Below are 17,985 nucleotides of genomic sequence, written 5' to 3' on the forward strand. Positions count from 1 at the left end.
CCTTTGTACACTGCAGGAAGCCTTTGTAACCACCAACATGCTTCTGTACCCCCCAGAAACATCTATGTATTCCATCGCACATCTTTGCACCCCCTACACCCCTAACACACCTCTGTACCCACTTGCACATCTCTGCACCTCCAACCCCACCCATTACACCCCCAACCCCCAGCACATCTCTGTACCCCCTCCAACCCACACAACAATGTACTTTCAGTATCCTCTGTTCAATTTCCCCAGCACATCTCTGCAGCCTATTTAAAGAGGAGCTTCACTTGCCTCATGGCCACTCTCCTCTGCTGCACATATTGATCGGCAGCTCTGTAGTACCCTGCATCTCCCTCTGCCCCTCTGGCCAGCAGTTCACACTATACAGTGGAGAGGGGAGGGGCCTCTGATCAGTACAGGCACCATCTTAATTACACAAGTGAGTCGCTCTGCTTATTCACTGGCTGGGTCAGAAGCCCACTCCCACTCCACTGTTTATCTATATATACTGCTGGCTGGAGGGGCAGAGGAAAATGCAAGGCACTACAGATCTACTGATGAGAAGTTTACCCCCCACTCCATTGTATAGCGGGCACCACAGAGCTACCGATCACCGGAGGTGCTCTTTGTGACCCTGGTAGTTCTGCCACTGCCCATTCACAAAACTCCTGTTGCATTGTGTATATTATAAAATAGATTATAAAAATCATTTGTGAAAAATGGCGCTAGAGCAAGGCAGCAGACCTCCACTTCCAGAGGTAGGTAGGAAACCTCTCTGCTGATAAATGTATTATCTCAACTCTAAGAAGCTGAAGAGCTACCTCCACTTGGAGAGTGACTCAACTTTCCTCTGTGAAGCACAGCCCACTATTGGAAACCTAGTTTTTTTAATGTATTCTTTCTTGAGAAGATGGAATTGAGGGGGAGTATGATCACCATGTATAAATACACAGATGATCCATATAGTGAACTTGGTGTAGAGTTATTCACTTTATGGTCATTACAAGCGACAAGGGCACTCTTTGAGTATGCAGGGAAATAGATTTAACCTCCGTATATGAAAAGGTTTCTTCACTGTAAGAGCTATAAAAATGGGGTATAGACCCCCTCAAGAACTTGTTTTGGCCAGCTTTAATTCTTAAAGGATAACAGAGCCAGCCCAAACTCTGCAGGGATCCTGATAATAATGTCCGGATTCACCAACAACAACCTGAGCGGCAGCTGGCTCAGCCTTTCAGCATGCCTCTCTGTGCTCAGAGTAGACCCAAGAACTGAGCGATCAGCTGTCTTTGATCGCTCACTTCTCAGGTGTAGAAGCGGTGGGGGAAAGATGCAGCATTAGATCGATGCTGCATCCACCTAGATGAGTATCCACGTTTATTTTCTTTAAATGCCGCACCTCTCCTCTAGATGTACAAAATATAACTGGATAGTAACATTTATAGGTAATAAGACCAGTGATTGTTAATCCAGGGAATATCCAGTTGCCTTCTGGGTGATCAGGAAGGAATTTATTCCCCCCCCCCCCCCCCCCCCCCACTGGAGCAAATTAGACCATTCCTTATAGGGGTTCCTTTCTCTGGATCAATTGAGGGTATAGGATTCTGTGTATGGAAGTTTTTTTATTTATGCATTTATTTTTATTGGTTGAACTAGATACTTAGATATCAACCTGACTAACTATTTAAGCTGTACTTCATAGACTCAGCAAGGTTGTGCAATGTAAACTGTGTTAGAAAGGTGCATAGCTCATAGGTGTGTCTCAGAGCTGCCCAGAAGCTCTATTCAGACAGCAGATCATGGGGGTTTGAAAGCAGGGTGATCACCAATACTTGATGATCATGTTCAGTTTGGTTACACTTTCACTTCGAGGATAACCACTTGCCGCCAAATCACGTACCTAGTACATAAGTTGATTTCAAGTGGTTGTACTGGGGTGATGCCTGAAGCTGCAGGTATCACCCCAATACCTTTTAGGGCCGACAGTCAGCTTTCTTGTAATAGCAACTTGCTTCCATGACTTGCTCTGGCATTCCCACCGAGAGATTCAAGCTACCAGCCGGCAAGTCCGCCAGCTAGTCGGAAACTCATACAAAGCTGGGATTGGCTTTGATCGGGTCTTCACTATTGTTATATCCTCTGTGTTGTGAGAGACACAAGACTCTGGTCTGGAACAATGGAAGTTTATTTCCAGTACTCACTGTACACTGCAACATGCATCTCAGGACAGTACATCTTATTAGGCTCTTACATGTGTCCAAGATGGCTACCATACCCCTTGACCCTTGGCATCACTCCTGGGTGGAGCCAGCCTTAAAGTGGCAGTACATGTGGAACCCTTACGGTTTAACACCTTCCATCCATCCCTAAAAAACAAAACAAAAAAACAAACAAAAAAAAAACGAGAAAAGGCACAAAACATTAACTAATAACTGTCCAATAACAGTTCTCCAAACACAGGAGATGCACAGGACTTTTCCTGCATCCAAATGTGAGAGCAAGATTCCAGGGACAGTTGCGGGGATACAATGTCATTGGATCACTTTCGGCGGCCCCGTCGAAAGTCTCGTAACCGGTCTTGAAGCTGAAACCGGTCAGGAGGGCGACAGTGTCGTTGAGGGCGGGCACCCATCGACTCGGGATCGGAGGAAACAGGGTCGACTGGAATGGGCACTGGCGGTGCCAAGAAGGGATCCCCCAGCTCAGTGGGTGAACCAACCTCCGGACCAGGGCTGGAGGGCTCTGTTGGAGCTGAGTTCAAAAGATCAGAGTCCCCCCAGTCATCAGTTCCCATGCATCCTGATCTGCTGGGAGCAGTTCCTTGCAACACTGGTGGTTCAGCCGGCGTCAGGGATTCATGCAGTTGAAAACAAGGGCGCAGTTGGTCCGCATGCCTTCTGCAAATAGAACCATCTTCCAGGCAGACCCTATACATCTTGGGTCCCAAAGTCTCTGCAATGACAGCAGGAAGCCAACGGGTGTTGGAAGCCCCATAAGATCGGGCCCATACCTTTTGTTGGGCTGTGAATCGGGGGATCTCATGGTGTTTGACCATCTTGTCTTGGGACTGCAGTACATGTTCCTGGACTGTTTGTGGGCGGAGCATGTCCAAAACAGTCCATGGCTGCCAACCCAGAAGGAGTTCTGCTGGAGTTTTCCCGGTGGTTGCATGTGGTGTGTTTCTGTAAGCAGAAAGGAAGGAGTCCAGCTGCTGGGGTGACAGGGACTGCTGTTTACTTGTAGCCACTGTAGCTTTGAAATAGCGTTTAAAAGTCTGCACAAACCGCTCTGCTTGACCATTTGTAGCTGGGTGGTAAGGTGCGGTCAACTTGTGCTTGATGTTGTGGGCAGTCAAGAAACGCTGAAACTCCTGACTGGTGAATTGTGCACCATTGTCTGTGACGATTTCTCTGGGGTATCCAAATGTAGCAGCGAGATGTAACAGTATGGAAACTGTTGCCTTAGTTGTTGGCTGAGTAACAGGAATTACCTCAGGCCACTTTGAATGGGCGTCCACTATGATCAAGAAGGTGTGTCCTCTGATCGGACCTGCAAAGTCCAAGTGTAGTCGAAACCAAGGAACCGTGGGCCAAGTCCAGGGCTGGACGCACCCTCGAGGAGGGTCTCTTGCAGTTTGTGCACATCCAGCACAAGCATTCACATATGTTGTGATATCCGAGTCTAAGTTTGGCCACCACACATAGCCTCGGGCCTTTTGTTTCATACGTGTGCCCCCGGGATGACCAGTATGTAGCAAGTCCAGAATGTGTCTCCGGAGGGTCTGTGGAATGATCACTCGGTCTCCCCATAAAACACAGTTACCAGCCACAGTTAATTCCATACGCCTACGGAAATAAGGTTCATAATCCTGTGTGACGGTTGCAGGCCAACCGGACCGTACCCAGGAGATTATTGTTTTCAGAAAGGTATCCTTGGCTGTATGGGCTGCTATCTCCCCAGAAGACAAGAAGGACAGGCTGGTGTAACGACAACTCTTGACCGGTGGAGAGGAGTCCATTGACCTCCCTGTCAGTCGGGACATTGCGTATTAGCATTGGCATCATGACCGCGATACTGGATTTTATAACTGTACGCTCCCAGGAACAGGGCATAGCGTTGGAGGCGGGCCGCAGTAGTCTGAGAGATGCCTTTGTCAGGGCTAAAGATCTGAAGGAGTGGTTTATGGTCTGTCAGTATGGTGAATTCCCTACCATACAGGTAAAGATGAAACTTCTTAATTGCCCATATCAGCGCAAGAGCCTCTTTGTCAATGTGCGAGTAATTGCTTTCTGCTTTTGTCAAAGACCTGGAGGTAAATGCCACTGGTTTTTCTGACCCATCAGGTAAGATGTGAGACAGTACAGCCCCCAGACCATAGGGTGAGGCATCACAAGCCAAGGTCAGAGGCTTCTGGAGGTCATAGTGAACAAGCATGCGTGACGCCAACAGCTTCCGCTTAGAGACTTCAAAAGCGCGTTGGCATGCAGCCGACCAGTCCCATCTGGAGTGTTTCTCCAAAAGCTTGTTCAACGGAAACAAGGTGTGTGCCAGATCTGGCAGAAATTTGTGGTAATAGTTCAGCAAGCCAAGGTATGATCGCAGCTGCTGGACATTGGTTGGGGCAGGAGCTTTGACTAAGGCATCAACCTTGGCTTCTGTGGTGTGTATACCGTCTGCATCCACAAGGTGGCCACAAAACTCCAATTTTGGCACCATGAATTGGCATTTTGCTAAGTTCACTTTCAGACCCTGCTCTTGGAGTCTTTCCAACACAAGCTCCACGTTTTGCTTGTGTTCCTGGTCCGTCCGTCCCGTGATGAGCATGTCATCTAACAGGCACTGAGTGAAAGGAATGTCCGCCAAAATCTCATCCATCTTCAGTTGCCAAATGGCTGGGGCAGAGGCTACACCAAACACCATCCGATTGTACTCATACAGTCCCTTGTGGGTGTTGATGGTCAGAAACTTGCGGGAAGAAGGATGGACCTCAAACTGTAAATATGCTTGTTTGAGATCAAGCTTGGTGAACTTTTGACCCCCTGCAAGAGAGGCAAAAATGTCATCTACTCTGGGTAGAGGGTACTGGTCTATTTCCAGTTGGGAGTTCAGTGTCATGCGGAAATCGCCACAAATGCGCAAGTCCCCATTCGCTTTCTTCACTGGTACAACAGGTGATGCCCACTCGCTGTGCTCTACCTTTGAGATGACACCTTGTTCCTCCAGCCGACTTAGTTCTGCTTCCACTCCTGCTCGGAGTGCGAAAGGTACTGTGCGAGCTTTGAAGAATTTAGGCTGGGCGTTGGGTTTCAGCTTGAGTCTCACACAGTCATGCTTTATTTTCCCCAACTGGTCATCAAAGATCTTTGGGAACCGCTGCTTCAGGGACACCACCCATCCCTCATTATCTCCTAATGGAATTGTCACAGTGTTACAGGGATTTATGGTGATGTCTGGCATACCAAAGTGAGCAATCCAGTCTCTCCCAAAGAGAGGGGGTCCCCCATTCTCTAGTATATATAATGGCAGTCTCTTTGTCTGACCCTTGTACAATACCTGCACTTTTGCATAACCCAGTGGGTGGAGTATCTGCTTTGAGTATGTCTGCAGTTTGATTGGCGTTGGGCGGACAGTTGTTCGGGTCTGAAGTTGTCTCCATTGTTTCTGAGTGATAACTGAAACTGCTGCTCCTGTGTCTACATCCATCTTTAGTTTCTTTCCCTCAATGGTTACCTCTACAGTCATTGCAGAGGGTGCTGAATGCATATGATGTATGTCTAAACTGTGGAGCACTTCCTCATCCTCTGACTCAGATGATGATGTATATCTTCCCACCATATAGGTCTTTGTCTTGGGGTTCAGAGGTTGTTTATCTCGCACCTTCTTGCTCCGGCAAACTCGTTTCAGATGTCCTGTTTTACCACAATTATGACAGGTCTGATCCTTAAACCTGCAGACTTTGTGATCATGGTCTGTATTCCCACAATGGTAGCAAGCTGACCCCCGGCTTGGTGGAGGTCTGTATTTCCAGTTTGTGACTGTGGGCTTGACTGCTGTTCTGAAAACTTCTTGTTTCACCTCTTCTCTTCTGCCCTGGGGGTTCAATTCCTCTGTATCCTTCACAGCCATTTCCATCATTGAAGCTATCTCAATTGCTTTTGCAAGGGTAAGGTCTTTCTCTGTTAACAGTCTCTTTTGGCTAGAGTCACAATTCAGTCCCATGACAAACTTATCTCTCAGTGCAGTAGGTAGGTACTCCCCAAAAGAACAAGTAGAGGCTAGTCTGCGAAGGGCGAGCACATAAGCTTTAATTTCTTCACCTGGCTGCTGCTGCCTCTGATAAAAACGAAATCTTTCTGCAATCTCTAGTGGTTTAGGCTGGAAGTGACCCTCTAACAGTGTCAGGAGTTCTGCCAATGTCTTAGTTGCTGGTTTTACAGGGGAAAGGAGATCCCTGAGAGTGTCATATGTCTGAGCACCGACCACTGTCAGAAATACTGCTACTTGCCTTTCACCTGGGATGGCATTTGCACTGAAATACTGTTCTAGTCTCTCCACCCAGGAACTCCAGGATGTCTGTTCTCCATCAAATTCACTTAATGTCCCGATCAATGACATTTTCCTGCTGGGATCTGTGATTGCTTTTATCCAGGTAACAATCCACAATGTCTTTGTCTCTCTCTCAGACTGATAGACACTTTGTAAATCCCATCCTCGTCGCCACTGTTATAGCCTCTGTGTTGTGAGAGACACAAGACTCTGGTCTGGAACAATGGAAGTTTATTTCCAGTACTCACTGTACACTGCAACATGCATCTCAGGACAGTACATCTTATTAGGCTCTTACATGTGTCCAAGATGGCTACCATACCCCTTGACCCTTGGCATCACTCCTGGGTGGAGCCAGCCTTAAAGTGGCAGTACATGTGGAACCCTTCAGGTATAACAACTATGGTAACACAGAACTGATGACATGACATGGTTTACCAGAATGTCAATGGTGCCATTTTTTGAAAATCAAAAGTATTCAAAAACAACCATCTTTGTGTTTTGAATGCGCTCAAGTGCAGAGAAGGGATTTGAGGTCTTAAGGACCCCAGATCCCTCCATAAAGAGTACCTGTTACGTACCCATTGCTGTCACTAAGGATGTTTACATTCCCTGTGGCAGCAATAAACATGATTAAAAAAACATTTAAAGCAACAGTGTAAAAATAAAATAAAATAAATGAATAATTAAACCTTTTTTTTTAAATTCCCCCATGCTAGGGCGCAAAGTCGAGCGTGAGCATCGGTCCTGCACACACGCAAACAGTAATCGTCCCTCACATGTGAGGTATCGTCATGAATGTCAGATCATGGCCAGTAATTTGAGCACTAGACATCCTTTGTAAATCTAAAGTGGTAGCCTGTAAACGTCTTATATTGCGTTGACTATGGATAGTAAAATTTTGTTTGTCGCTGTTGCACAGGCATGCACAATTTTAAAGCGTGACATGTTTTGTGTCTATTTACTCAGCTTACATCGCCTTTTATATATTACAAAAAAAATTGGGTTATCTATTTTTTGTTTTGCATTCAAATTTAAAAAAAGTGTATTTTCCCGAAATATTGTGTTTGAAAAACAGTTGCACAAATGCCGTGTGACATTTAAAAAAATTTGAAAACCCACCAATTTATTTTCTAGGGCCTCTGCTTTAAAAAAATATATATAATATTTGGGGGTTCTAAGTAATTTGCTAGCAAAAGAAACTAAACAAAAAGTGCCAGAAAAGGCCTGGTCTTCAAGTGGTATAATATCAGTCATCAACCAAAAGCACCTTACTTGAAACTGCACAAAGCTTTAATTCATAGTTACATAGTTACATAGTAGGTGTGTAGGTTGAAAAAAGACACAAGTCCATCAAGTCCAACCTATGTGTGTGGTTATATGTCAGTATTACATTGTATACCCCTGTATGTTACGGTCGTTACGGTGCTTACCTAATAGTTTCTTGAAACTATCGATGCTCCCCGCTGAGACCACCACCTGTGGAAGGGAATTCCACATCCTTGCCGCTCTTACAGTAAAGATCCCTCTACGTAGTTTAAGGTTAAACCTCTTTTCTTCTAATTTTAATGAGTGGCCACGAGTCTTGATAAACTGCGAAAAAGTTTTATCCCTATTGTGGGGTCACCAGTATGGTATTTGTATATTGAAATCATATCCCCTCTCAAGCGTCTCTTCTCCAGAACATTTGTTCTGGGAATCTAAAAATAGAGGAAAAATACCTTCCAAATATTATATATTTAGCCCTTTAAAACATCTTGTAGAAGGCTGCTTACAGCCAGGGCCCATTAGAGGATCAGTAGTATGTAAAAGATAATAGCAAGTTTTAAACAATACAAAGGTGCCAGTACTTGATGTTAAAGAGGGATTCCACCAAAAAAAAAAAATATTAAAAGCCAGCAGCTATAAATACTACAGCTGCTGACTTTTAATAAATGGACACTCACATGTCCCGGGTTCCAGCGATGCCGGCAGCCGAGGCCGATCGATCGCTCGGCCCTCGGCTGCTGTCGCCACCATTCTAGGTGAGGGAATCAGGAAGTGAAGCGAATCGGCTTCACTTCCCGGTTCCCTACTGCGCATGCGCGAGCCGCGCCGTGCAATAGGAAATCTCCGCGCTGTCACTGGGACCCGTGTGTGTCCCAGCAGACAGCGCGGCAGGGCAGGAAATGGCGTAGACTCCCACGGGAGTCTATGCCCGGAAGTGGGTGAAAATACCTGTCTTTGACAGGTATCTCCACCCCCCTCCCCCCTGAAAGGTGTCAATTGTGACACCGGAGGGGGGGAGGGATCCGATCAGCGGAGGTTCCACTTTAGGGTGGAATCCCGCTTTAAAATCATTTACCAGTGATTAGAGGTATGTGAGAGAACACAGACTAGTGTTTACCAAAATCAATGAAAGAACTGCCATTATCGATTTGCTAACAGGTTCAAACTGCATGACATTGAGTATGTAACATATACCATACACTGCATTGGACTGATAAAAATATCAATAGCTAAAACATTGCAGTATATATTACACCCTGTTTTCATTGTCTTGCTAAATAGCAAAATCTGATCTGAAGGAATCAAAGGCCAAAACGTCATCACCCAAAGTGAAGAACCGGAGATCATCCACACAGGAGACTCAAGACACAGAGAAAGAAAGTACACTTCAGATGAAAGGTTGGCATATCAGATTGTCTATAGAAACTCATTGTATTTTGTTTCCTTCCTAATGAGATTTTCTTACAGGTGCAGCACAAGATGTAATACAAGAACTGAAGGCAGACAAGATGGTTGTAGCTGACAACTCCAGTGATGAGGAGAATTCAGTATCTGTAGGGGACAGACAAGTCCCCCCAGCACCAGTCAAACAGCGTAATAAAAAAAAGCCGCAAAAACCAGGTAAGTCAAATGGGGAGACCAAAGAATGCTACAATTCAAATGTTCTCATTGATTTGAGTGCACTAACGATTAAAAAACTCAGACATTCTCCTTAGGTTATAGTAAAAGTTGTTCTTGCTACTTCCCTAACAAGCTATCAAGTCCTGTAAATCTTGAAGCTGAACTAAAGGCAAACAGCAGTTTTGCATGCAAAGGATTTGTATTTCTGTCCCTTCTGTTTTGAGAGTTAAGCCTCGTACACACGACCGGACTTTTCAACATCCAAAGTCTGACGGAATGATTCCGGCAGACTATTCGATCGTGTGTGGGCTGCAACGGACTTTTGATTCGCAAAAGTCTGACAGACTTTAGAAATGGAACATGCTTCAAATTTTTCCGCAAGAACTCTGCCGGACCCAGTTCCTACCGAGAAATTCGCTCGTGTGTGTGCTAGTCCAACGGACTAAAACCGACGCTAGTGCAGCTATTGGCTACTGGCTATGAACTTCCTTATTCGAGTCGAGTCGTACGTCATCACGTTCGAATCCGTCTGAGTTTGGTGTGATTGTGTGTGGCCAAGTCCGCTCATTGGGAAAGTCTGTCAGAACTCTGCCGGAACTCCGTCAGAACTCCTTCGAAAGTCTGTCGGACATAAGTCTGGTCGTGTGTACGCAGCATAACACAGCTCTGCCACACACATTACACGGAATTAGTTTAGCGCAAACAAAATTACACTGCGGCTGCCGAAGTATTGGCTGACATTCAGAATTAATGGCATCCATGCGGTCTGCTAAAATACGGCATGTTACATGTTACTCTGCAATTTCAGACATACTCCCCACTTGCAGAAATTTGAACCTAGTCTGGTTCCTCTCTGCTGCAGTCAAGTTAGGCTGGCCATACACTAGTAGAATTTTTTCAAAAATTTTAGTTTTCAGAATGTTTTAATTTTTAATTTTTTTTAATCATTAGTAGGCTAAAAACAACAAGAAAATTTGAGGTAGCACATGATACGGGAATTTTGTAAACAGAATTAGTAAACACTGATTGTGATCATTAAGTGATAGTATATATATATATATATATATATATATATATATATATATATATATATATATACACACATACAATTGTGCTCACAAGTTTACATACCCTGGCAGAATTTAGTATTTCTTGACCATTTTTCAGAGAATATGAATGATAACACAAAAACATTTCTTTCACTCATGGTTAGTGTTTGGCTGAAGCCATTTATTATCAATCAACTGTGTATACTCTTTTTAAATCATAATGAAAACAGGAACTACCCAAATGACCCTGATCAAAAGTTTACATACCCCAGTTCTTAATACCGTGTATTGCCCCCTTTAACATCAATGACAGATTGAAGTCTTTTGTGGTATTTGCGGATGAGGCTCTTAATCTTTTCAGATGGTAAAGCTGCCCATTCCTCTTGACAAAAAGCCTCCAGTTCCTGTAAATTACTGGGCTGTCTTGCATGAACTGCATGTTTGAGATCTCCCCAGAGTGGCTCAATGATATTGAGGTCAGGAGACTGAGATGGCCACTCCAGAACCTTCATTTTATTCTGCTCTAGCCAATGACAGGTCAACTTGGCCTTGTGATTTGGATCATTGTCATGTTGGAATGTCCAAATACGTCCCATGCGCAGCTTCCTGGCTGATGAATGCAAATGTTCCTCCAGTATTTTTTGATAGCATTTTGCATTCATCTTGCCATCAATTTTGACCAAATTTCCTGTGCGTTTGTAGCTCACACATCCCCAAAACATCAGCGATCCACCTCCGTGTTTCAAAGTAAGAATGGTGTACCTTTCATCGTAGGCCTTGTTGACTCCTCTTCGAATGTAGTGTTTATGGTTGTGTCCAAAAAGCTCAATTTTGATCTCATCACTCCAAATGACTTTGTGCCAGAAGGTTTGAGACTTGTTTCTGTGCTATTTGGCATATTGTAAGCAGGATACTTTGTGGCTTTTGCCTAGTATGGCTTTCTTCTGGTGACTCGACCATGCAGCCCATCTTTCTTCAAGTGCCTCTTTATTGTGCATCTTGAAACAGCCACACCACATGTTTTCAGAGTCCTGTATTTCACCTGAAGTTATTTGTGGGTTTTTCTTTGCATCCCGAACAATATTCCTGGCAGTTGTGGCTGACATTTTAGTTGGTCTACCTGACCGTGGTTTGGTTTCAACAGAACCCCTCATTTTCCACTTCTTGATTAGAGTTTGAACACTGCTGATTGGCATTCTCAATTCCTTGGATATCTTTTTATATCCCTTTCCTGTTTTATACAGTTCAACTACCTTTTCCCGCAGATGCTTTGACAATTCTTTTGCTTTCCTCATGACTCAGAATCCATAAACATCAGTGCAGCAATGGATGAAAGATGCAAGGGTCTGTCAGGAGTCCAGAAACTCATTGACCTTTTATACACACACATTAATTACAAGCAAACTGATCACAGGTGAGGATGGTTACCTTTAATAGTTATTCAAACCCCTTTGTGTCAACTTGTGTTCATGTTATCAGGCCAAAATCACCAGGGTATGTAAACTTTTGATCAGGGTCATTTGGGTAGTTTGTTTTTTTATTATGATTTAAAAAGAGTAAACACAGCTGATTGATAATAAATGACTTCAGCCAAACACTAACCATGAGTGAAAGAAAAGTTTCATTCATTCATATTCTCTGAAAATAGCCAAGAAATCATCAATTCTGCCAGGGTATGTAAACTTATGAGCACAACTGTATATAACTCATCATTATCAGACCACTATAATTCTGCTCAAAACCATGCCATGGTAATTCCTCTTCATGTGATTGTCTTTCAAAGTCACTCTTCACTCTTAAAATATATGTATTTATTTAAATGTAAGCTGTCACAAGCAGGGCACTCCTAACTTTTATATAGCAATGTAACTGTACAGCCTCCCTTTATATTGTAAGGCGCTGCACAAGCTGTCAATGCTATATAAATCCTATAGTAATATCCTATAGTAATAATAATAAGAAGAAAGAATGTTGAGGTTGCTCATTTTCCTATTACAACAAAAAGCCTTATCAGTTGATTCAAATGACCCCAACTTAGCCTTAAGCATGATAAATGACATGATAAGGCATAGACTGGCATAGACTGGTATAGACTGGTTTCTTCAGAATGAACAAAGGTAAGACTGCAATACATTTAGCTAAAATACTTCCAATGCATTTAGTTTACCGGATGGGGATGCTTGGAATAAACTTCCAACAGAGGTAATGAGACAGTCAACAGTAAATGGCTTCAAACATAGATCTATACGCAGACAAAAAAGTTAACGAAAAAGAAAAACAACAACAAAAAAACAAAAAATAGGCAGACTCGATGGACTACTCAGTTTTTTTTCTGCTGTCACTTTTCTATGTTTCTGTGTTGTATTCCTTCTTATTATGTTGGTATTTTGCAGCAGCAAGAAAGGACTATATAATGAAAGTACTGTTCCCCCCTTTTTTTTTTTTTTGTTATGTAGTGAGATCCAGAGAAAGAAACTCCTCTTATGAAGCAGCAGATGCAGAGGGTCTGGACGATGATTTTGATGAAGATTTGGATATCCTCAGCAGTGTTGTATATACACGGCCAATGTCTGCCTCTAGTAAGGTGAAAGAATGAAAGAAAAAATACACAATTTCTTACATGATTTTCTAAAATAAGAATTATTTCGCCAATTCAACAGTGTTATCAAATTTATCATTAAAGTTCATGCCATGCTCTCACCCCATCCCTTCAAGAGTAATATTTTAGTTATTGGCGGAGCTGTTGCGTCAGCTGTGTTCCTGTCCACCTAGGGGGTTTGGGGAGTTCCAGGTCCCCTATGTATGATTATGTATCTTTAACCACTTCCATTATAAGTAATAGTAGTATATAAAAATGTTAAAAAAATATCCAGTATATATATATATATATATATATATATATATATATATATATATATATATATAGCATAGTTTGTAGGCGCTAAAACGTTTATGCAAACCAATCAATATACACATATTGGAAAGTCAAAGACAAGTAGCAGCATACATTTGGTGAAAATTTATGAAGAAATTTGAATTTTTTTTATTGGATATATTTTATAGCAGAAAGAAAAAAAATATATATTTTTTTCAAAATGTATTTTTTCATTTATATCTCAAAAAATGAAAAACAATGGTGCTCAAATACCACCAAAAGAAAGATCTATTTGTGTGAAATAAAATAAATGAACACACAATTACCAGTTAAAGTAGTGCAGTGCTAAATAGCAAAAAATGGCCTGGTAAAAAAGGGGGTAAACTCTTCCGGTGGTTAAAGAAGCCATTAAAAAAGGCAATTTGTTTAAACACAGGCTTAAAAAAAAACTGGGGAATGTTGCAGAGGCAGCCTACCCACATTGTGGATCATTGAATCTATCAGTAATTGACTGCCAACTTTTACCCTAAACCTAACCCTTAAAACTGAATTCTAGGCAGATAATAAAAGATCACAACTTATTCCAGTTATGTCTTCCTTAAAAACATATACTATTCTCCATCCAGTAGTGTGAAGCATAATTTGTAAATATGCTCACTGTGTATATTTCTGGTAGAGCTGTGTATTTCCTTAGCATCTATGGTTGCTGTATTCCTGTGTGTAATTAAGGCCCCTTTCACATTACTGTGACTTCAAACTCGTGTGATTTCACGGATGGGATTTTGCCACGATTTCAGGGAATGCTTGTGTAACTCTCATTAACCTCCCTGGCGGTATGATTAGTTCTGGTTTGAGGTGCTGAAAGCGGTACAATTATTTTGCATGGAAATTTGGCATTTTATATTGTAGTCCTGTAATTCTTAGGAATAACTCTCTTAAATCTATTCAAACCAGAGTCTAGCAGACATCCCGGGTATGATAAAGTTTATAATATAATAAATAATAATAAAAATTATTCAATAATGTAATAAAATCCAAAAACACTGAAATTTGCTAATTTGCAGGATTGTCGCTGTCATTAGATTTAGTGTTTGATGACGAATTTCCCCACCAATCGCTATCGCTCAATTCTGCAAGTGATTATAATTTATTATCGCTGTTTTCTAGTTGGTTTAAAATCACTTTTGACATAAAGGGACACTTTTTGGTTGCTATGGACAATCTCCAAATTCCAGGCAGAAAAAACAGTATTTATAATATAAAAGTGCATGCAGGGCACTGCACAGACCACTAGGGACAAAGGGGGTGTGTAATGTTTTTATACAGTACTGTAATCTGTAAGATTACAGTATTGTGTGTGTTTTGTGTGTTTTTACTTTTTTGAATTTGTCTGAATTTTTGGGCAACAAAAGGTCAGATGAGGCATACACATGATCAGAATATACGATGAAAAGCTTCCGTTTGACTTTTTCTGTCAGACATTCCACTCGTGTGTACATCGCATTAGTGTGCGGAGTACAAGATGAAGCACTGCAGAGAAGACTTCTAGCCAAACAGAACTTAAAGTGGAGGGCCACCCTAAAAAACAAAAATACATTAAAATTTAGAAAAAAATCTGGAAAAAAAATGTTTTTTTTTTTTTTAACTTACCAGAAATGCCTGTTGCTAGGCACATCGTCCTAATCTGCCTCTTCCTCCTCCGCTGTGATCTTCGGTCTTCTCTCCTCCGTGCGGCGTCTTCTGGGTAATGGGGCACTGTGTGTTCTGGGAACTGTGTGTCCCATAACACAGCGCGCCCCATTCACAAAGCGCTGCGTGACTCGTGCATGCGCAGTAGGAAACGGGCAGTGAAGCCGCAAGGCTCCACTGCCTGTTTCTCTTAGTTAAAATGGCGGCATCGGGACCCGAGAGCCGAGGGACGGGTCACCCTCGGGCGGCCGACATCGCGGGCGCCCTAGACAGGTAAGTCTGCTTATTAAAAGTCAGCAGCTACAGTGTTTGCAGCTGCTGACTTTTAAAAATTTTTTTAAAAAACTGGCTCTCCTCTTTAACTTTTATTACAAGAGGAAGCGCTTGCATACGAGGCTGCATACCTTCATTCAAAAGAAATTCAATCCTCCAGCAAAGTTAATTCACCGGATATCAATCAAGTGGCAAAGGTAAATGTTCAATCAAAGGACTTTCCACCACACACTGATGTCACAGTTCCATTTACAGGGAAGTATTAGAGCTGCAGTGGTAAACACAGGCGTAATACATGTCGTTTTAGAAATGCAGTTTGTCACACGTGCAAACGTAGAGGGCACATACAGACAGTCTGTCAGACGAAAGATTAGTCTACAAATGTGAATACAATACCAACAGCAGCACACTCCATTATTACGCCAATTGTTGTTCCGAATGATGAAACTCCTACAGGTGTTTATACAAATTACTATGTGTATAAATTGGAAAACTTTTCATCAGGACTGAAGAGTTACACCGAGATTGTGTTACAAGATGTTACATGCAAAATGGAAGTAGATTCAGGATGTCCATATTCCTAGATTTCAGAAGAAACGTTTACCTCATTATGGCCTCACAATGCTCCTTCAATAATTACTAAAGCCCCATACACACTATCCGTTTTTCTGCTGAGTTTTTCCTTCAGATTTACCAAAACCATGTAGTGCAAGGGCCTACCTGATTGCATACAAATTGAAACTCCTAAGGTTTGACCTCATATTACATGGTTTTGGTAAATCTGAAGGAAAAACTCGGCAGAAAAACTGATAGTGTGTATGGGGCTTAAGGGAAAAAGCGCAAGTTTGTTGGGTAGGGAGTGGTTTGAACCCCTTGGAATTTAACCCCAATTCGTGCGAAACCGCACAAAGTTGCATTAGCTCTCATACCGAAAAATGATGCTGAGATTACACGTTTTGTGGAGCAAGGTATACTTGAACCTGTAACACACCCTAAGTGGTGTACCCCAATAGTTCCAGTATTGAAGCCAAATGGTGACGTTAGAATTTGTGCTTACTATAAATGTACAATCAACAAAGCACTGCAGGAACATCCCTATCAAATTACAGCTCTACATGAATTTCTGACTACATTAGCAAAAGGAAAAGGTATTTGCCAACCTGGATATGGCACAAGCTTACCAACAATTACCTGTGGATGACGACGCTGCGGATGCACAAACAATATTAACACACATAAAGGAGCTTTCCAAGCAAAACTTTGCAGTTTCTACTGCTCCTGGCATATTCCAGAACTCGATATAGGACCTCTTATCTGGACTTCCAGGTGTAATTATTTTATTTTGATGATGTTCTTATTGGAGCGGATTGCATTCAGTCTTTGGCTTCACAACTACAACTTGTTTTGAAAGGTTTTCTTGATGATGGTCTCAAACTTAAACTTGGGGTAAATAGCGTGGATTTCCTTGGATACAGAATTGATGAACATAGAATCCATCCAACTGATTCTAAGGTTGAAGCTTTCCATAAAGCTCCAGTACCATCAAACAAACAAGAGCTGCAAGCATTCCTAGGGTTATTTAATTTTTACCATTCTTTTCTGCCTGACAAAGCCACTGTTGCTAAACCCCTGCATTGTTTACTAGATAAAGATGCTCCATGGAAGTGGACTGACGTTCATTCTACAGCTTTCATTGCTGTAAAAAAGCTTTTATATTCTGACAGTGTACTTGTAAACTATAATAAAAAAAAAAAACACTCACTCTTACCTGCGATGCTTCTCCATATGGCATTGGAGCTGTATTGAGTCATGCTTTGGAAATGGTTGTTGAGGCTCCTATTGCATTATATTCAAGGACCTTGTCTATGATAGAGAAGAATTATGCTCAAATTGACATGCTATAGCTTTAGCTATTGTGCCAGGGGTAAAAAAGTTTCCTGACTATTTGTATGGGAGGAGGTTTACCATTGTAACAGACCATAAGCCTTTGCTGGGGTTGTTCACCAAAAGTACTCCCACTCCTCAAAATATTTCCCCACGAATTCTTAGATGGTCACTCCTATGCCTGCCTATGACTGCGATTTTGAATATCATCCTTGCAAGAATATCACACATGCTGATGGTTTGAGCCAATTGCCTTTGTTTTCTCCTGATCTCTTTGTTCCTCCTGTAACTGAGGTTCTCATGTTGGAATGCATTCCAAACCCTCCGTTACATGCTAGAGATATTGCTGGTATGACTGCTAAAGATCCCTTGTTGGCCCATGTGCTCAAGTGGGTGTGGAAGGGATGGCCCAAATCAAAAGTTGAAGAGAAATTTCAAACCATTTTTAGTGCGCTAACATGAACTGTTTGCCTATAAAGGTTGCCTATTAAGGGGAAACAGAGTGGTAATTCCAAAAGGCAGGACAAGCTCAAGTACTGCATGCTCTCCACAAAGAACATCCTGGAATAGTCTGCATGAAAGCGTTAGCCAGAAGTTATGTTTGGTGGCCTAAAATGGATGAAGTTATTGAGAAGTAGGTACAGAATTGTAAACCATGTCAATCCACCCGTCATGCTGCACCTAAAGCCTCAGTACATCCCTGGGAAGTGACTAGGTCACCTTGGTCACGGTTGCATATAGATTTTGTGGGACCTTTTCAAGGACAGGTGTTTTAGTTGTCAATTCCTTCAC

At 42.3% G+C, this 17,985-nt stretch overlaps 1 protein-coding gene across 1 annotated transcript in view; it reads left to right on the forward strand.

Moving 5' to 3' along the window:
• The window catches only part of LOC143934159 (tubby protein homolog), a 151,687-nt gene that overhangs the window by 90,505 nt on the left and 43,197 nt on the right, over positions 1 to 17,985 (forward strand). Inside the window, exons 6-8 of the mRNA XM_077457524.1 lie at positions 9,085 to 9,201; positions 9,271 to 9,423; positions 12,929 to 13,056. Of these exons, the coding sequence (XP_077313650.1) occupies positions 9,085 to 9,201; positions 9,271 to 9,423; positions 12,929 to 13,056 (398 nt within the window). The remainder of the gene's footprint in view (positions 1 to 9,084; positions 9,202 to 9,270; positions 9,424 to 12,928; positions 13,057 to 17,985) is intronic.

Source organism: Lithobates pipiens, unplaced genomic scaffold (genome assembly GCF_037356315.1).
Source record: "Lithobates pipiens isolate NorthernLeopardFrog02 unplaced genomic scaffold, aLitPip1_a1.2 Scaffold_27, whole genome shotgun sequence".
In the NCBI taxonomy this organism is placed as follows: domain Eukaryota; kingdom Metazoa; phylum Chordata; class Amphibia; order Anura; family Ranidae; genus Lithobates; species Lithobates pipiens.